Source organism: Diceros bicornis, chromosome 9 (assembly GCF_020826845.1).
Source record: "Diceros bicornis minor isolate mBicDic1 chromosome 9, mDicBic1.mat.cur, whole genome shotgun sequence".
Classification (NCBI taxonomy): Eukaryota; Metazoa; Chordata; class Mammalia; order Perissodactyla; family Rhinocerotidae; genus Diceros; species Diceros bicornis.
Window position 1 is genome coordinate 11,083,738 of NC_080748.1, and position 4,253 is coordinate 11,087,990.

The 4,253-nt window shown below is 62.9% G+C and overlaps 1 protein-coding gene across 1 annotated transcript; it reads left to right on the forward strand.

Annotated features, from left to right (window-relative positions):
• The first annotated feature begins 295 nt into the window (after positions 1-295).
• On the forward strand, positions 296-1,556 carry GSX1 (GS homeobox 1). The gene is made up of 2 exons (XM_058547919.1): positions 296-707; positions 1,177-1,556. Exons 1-2 carry the CDS (start codon positions 296-298, stop codon positions 1,554-1,556), a joined length of 792 nt encoding a protein of 263 aa, XP_058403902.1.
• Positions 1,557-4,253: the final 2,697 nt, after the last annotated feature.

The window sequence follows — 4,253 nt, forward strand, 5'->3', positions numbered from 1 at the left end:
ACCCTATTGAGAGGCCCCGGCCGCTCCTGGCGTAGCCCATCACATGGCAATAGTCCTATTTAAGCGACGCCGCCGGCGCCTTTCAGCACCACTAGCGCTGGCCAGCACCCCGAGCTCTTGGGGCGGCGCCCGCAGCAGCGGCGGCGGCGGCTTCAGCCTCGGCCTCAGCGGCACCCTCTGCCTCCCCGGAAGAGGCAGCTGCGCGCGGCCGCGGCCCAGGAAAGCCGGTGGAGAGCCCCGAGGTCCGCGGGGCGCAGGGAGCGGGCTGGCGGCGGGGCGGCCGCGCACCGGGGCCATGCCGCGCTCCTTCCTGGTGGACTCGCTGGTGCTGCGCGAGGCGGGCGAGAAGAAGACGCCCGAGGGCAGCCCGCCGCCGCTCTTTCCCTACGCCGTGCCTCCGCCGCACGCACTGCACGGCCTCTCTCCCGGCGCCTGCCACGCGCGCAAGGCCGGGCTGCTGTGCGTGTGCCCGCTCTGCGTCACCGCCTCGCAGCTGCACGGGCCGCCCGGACCGCCCGCGCTGCCTCTGCTCAAGGCGTCCTTCCCGCCCTTCGGCTCGCAGTACTGCCACGCGCCCCTGGGCCGCCAGCACTCGGCCGTGTCGCCCGGGGTCGCTCACGGCCCCGCCGCCGCCGCTGCCGCCGCCGCGCTCTACCAGACCTCTTATCCGCTGCCCGACCCCAGGCAGTTCCACTGCATCTCTGTGGGTAAGCCGGGCCGTCGCCCGGGGGTACAGGGTATAGGCGACCCAACGAGAGTTGGCGAGGCAGGGATGGGGGATGGGGGACCCTGAGCGTTCTAGGGGCGATGAGAGTCATATCGGGGCCCTGAGAGGGACACTCAGTGTGGTGTGCGGATGGAGGCCGGCCGGGACAAGACTCCAGGAGGGAGGGTGAGGGCAGACGGTCTAGGTCCTGGAGGGGGTGCGCAAGAGGGAGCGAAGGCTGGGGTTCAGGGCGCTCCATACAGTGGTGCCAGGGCCGCGTGACTCTGGGACTATCAGAGTCCCACGGGTTGGCAGGGAGGCGCCCGCTGTCACGCTGCAGTGCGTCGCGTGTAGGGCAAAGAGGTGGGTGAGAGACCAAAGTCCCAGGATTCTAACCGCCGCCTACCGGAGGATGGGGCCCACGGCTCAGGAGTCTGATCGCTTCCTCTCTGCACCCCTACCCACTCCAGACAGCAGCTCGAACCAGCTGCCCAGCAGCAAGAGGATGCGCACCGCGTTCACCAGCACGCAGCTGCTAGAGCTGGAGCGCGAGTTCGCCTCTAACATGTACCTGTCCCGCCTGCGCCGCATCGAGATCGCGACCTACCTGAATCTGTCTGAGAAGCAAGTGAAGATCTGGTTCCAGAACCGCCGGGTGAAGCACAAGAAGGAGGGTAAAGGCAGCAACCACCGCGGCGGCAGCGGGAGCGCGGGTGCCGGCGCCGGCGCACCGCAAGGCTGCAAGTGCGCGTCGCTCTCCTCAGCCAAATGCTCCGAGGATGACGACGAATTGCCCATGTCTCCGTCCTCTTCGGGGAAGGACGACCGGGATCTCACGGTCACTCCCTAGGCTCATGCCTCCCCAGGTCGCCCACCCCAGGCCCTCCCTGCCCCTCAAAGACTGGTCCTGGGGTGCAGCATTGGTTCCCAGGCACCCGCTGCCAAACGGCGGCCACGCACGGATTTGGCAAGCCTTTGCGGAGGCCCCGGCCTTGGGCAGCGCCAAGAGCTTGGCAGAGACCTGACGCTGGTATCCCCACCCCAGGGCCCGCGGCCGTCCAAAGCGAACTCCAAGCTGTGAACGCTGCAAGCGCTCGAGTCCTTCTCAGCCATGCAGCACAGCGGCACCCGCGGGCACGACCGCCCGGCCCAGCGCCTTGCTGGCCACTGGCGCTTCCTCGCCCGCCCTGTCTGGACTGGCTCAGGCTTTCTCGCTTCCTCTACTCTCCTCCACCCTGGGTCAAGCTCAGCCTTTCACCCCTTGGGTGCCCGTTCGCTTCCCCCTCCCTTTTTTTGTCTTTTTCTCCCTCCCCACTTCTTTCCTTTGGTCCTTTATCCAACACCCCCCCCCACACACACACACACATTTATGAACTCCTGTTTTTTGTTTTCTTTTCCTTTCTCTTCCACTCCTCGAGGAGCCTCCTTGAAGTTCAGTCAGTCCGTTTGTCCCTCAATCAGGCCGCGGCTCCTCTCTCAGGAGAGAAATTGTCACCTGTGGTATCCGTGTCGGGGAAACCCCTTCCTTTTGTTTTGGAGATGCTCTGCATTCTCCCAAGCAGAGGTCCCAGCTCTCTGCCTCTGGCGACCCCTCTCTTCCCGCAGACCCCAGACCCTGGCCCTGCCCTAGCTTGTAATTGTACTGTCTCTGTAATACCAGAAGATATTTATTTATTTATTTATGTACAAAGTTTTAAATAAACTTTTTTTTCTTAGAAATCCATGTGGGATTTCTGGGCTCTGAACCCCAGGCCTGCGCTCTGGAGTGGACAGGCGGGGACCTGGGTTGGGACACCCTCCTGGGGCGGGTCGGGGATGGGGTGGCGAGTCGGAGCTCCGCTCCTGGTCTTGCTGCTCCGCCGCCCCTCTCCGCACCCTCAACCCCGCGGAGACTCCGCCCTCCGCGCCCGCTCGCCCTGTGCGCTCTCTGGTCTCCTGTCCGGCTGCGGCCTGGAGCCCCCACGCTGAGGAGAGCAGAGCCGAGTTGGAAGAAAAGAGGGCGCTTACCCCCCGCTGTGGCTCTGATCCAGACCCCGCCCTGTAGCGTCCCCCTCGCATCTAGGATCCGGCCGCATCTCCAGCCCTGTCGGTTTGGCTGTTCTGGCCGCCATCCTCCAGGGCAGAGACCACTCCTGCGTTAGCGTGAGAACTCCGTCCTTCGCTGCGCTCGCTCGGATTGATAAGGATTATCATCAGTCGTTTTTATCTATCGTATTTGTTAGGGACAAATTCCCAGCGGGATGGTGCGGCCTCCTCTCGGAACAGGCCCCTCGCTTTGCTTGGAGGCACATTTCATTAGCGAGGTCCCTGCTCCCAGACCCTGCGGGCCACGATTCCAAGGACCGAGAGCAATCCCTCGCTGGAGTCCCCGCGAGGGGCCTTGCGTAGCCGGAGCCTGTGGCTCCCGGACCTTATGTTCTCACCGCTTCTTGTTGCACTCCCACAGCCACCTACGACTTAGAAGACTTAGAAGCCACATTGGGGAGACATGCGGGGGTTTTTACGCGTTACGCGGACTAGGAGAAGAAGGAGGTGAGGGGGTTTCCGCCGAGGCGGAAAAACGCACGGCCACCAGAGTAGGGTATTTCTGCTGCTCAGGAAAGCGGATACACAAAAGAGCGGATCCGGGTTCTCACGACCTCCCGAAGACGCCCATTCCGCGTCCTGGAGACCTAGGCCGCTTCTTTTCCTGCCAGAAATCTCCTCGCCACTCCCCCACCCACACACACCCACACGCACACCCCGGGGGGCGCCCTACTCCGCGAATCTAGGCAAGGCAAACACGCGCGCCTCTTCCGGCGAGAAAGGCGCTCCAGTTGGGGTTTCTCAGCATATATAGGGTTCATTTCTAAAACTTTCGGTCTTTTCCTTCACATTAAGCTGAGCGCGGGGCTCTTTCCAGTTTCCCCACAATAAAGGCGGGCGCGATCTGGCTCCCCATGAAGAAGCCACTTCTGGTTCTTCCTGGAGCAAGACGCCTGGGTTGTGCCAGAGACACATAAGCGGTGGCACCCCCCCCCCACCCTCCGCCATCTCCATCAGTCTGAACCCCAGTTTCACCCGAAACCAGTTCTCGCCCTCCCAGGAGGGGGCATTGTGCCGATATAGACGAAGCCAAGGTGCTTTAAGGCACACCGCGAATAGAATCCCAACTGTTTTATTATCAGTGATTCTGAGGCTTTCCGAGTTTCGCGCAGCTGACACTGCTCTAAGAGCCCCTCGGTGAGGAAAGTTTCGCATCCTTTAGCTCCAGGGCAACCCACCAGTTTGACTTTGACAGAGATTTGGGACCTGGTGGCAGCACGGTCCCCAAGGGACAAGTCCATGGGGAATCCGAAGGGCTCGCTTGGAGCCAGCTCCTTCCCTGGATTATGGGAGGGGATGGCCAGGTGCACCTGGGCCAGGCTTTCGCCGGCTCTCGGTGACAGATCGCTCGACTAGAAACGCACTCTCGGATATGAGCCCACTAGGGAGCTGGGGGCGCGGGGGGCGGGGGTGCTACGGAAGGAGATGGAAACAGCTTGGAGAGATGTGAAGAGGCTGGACC

Bases quoted from the DNA above. Each gene is read 5' to 3' on its own strand.
- GSX1 (XM_058547919.1), top strand. From the start codon at position 296: ATGCCGCGCTCCTTCCTGGTGGACTCGCTGGTGCTGCGCGAGGCGGGC. The intron at 708-1,176 runs GTAAGCCGGGCC...TACCCACTCCAG, and splicing joins GTTCCACTGCATCTCTGTGG to ACAGCAGCTCGAACCAGCTG.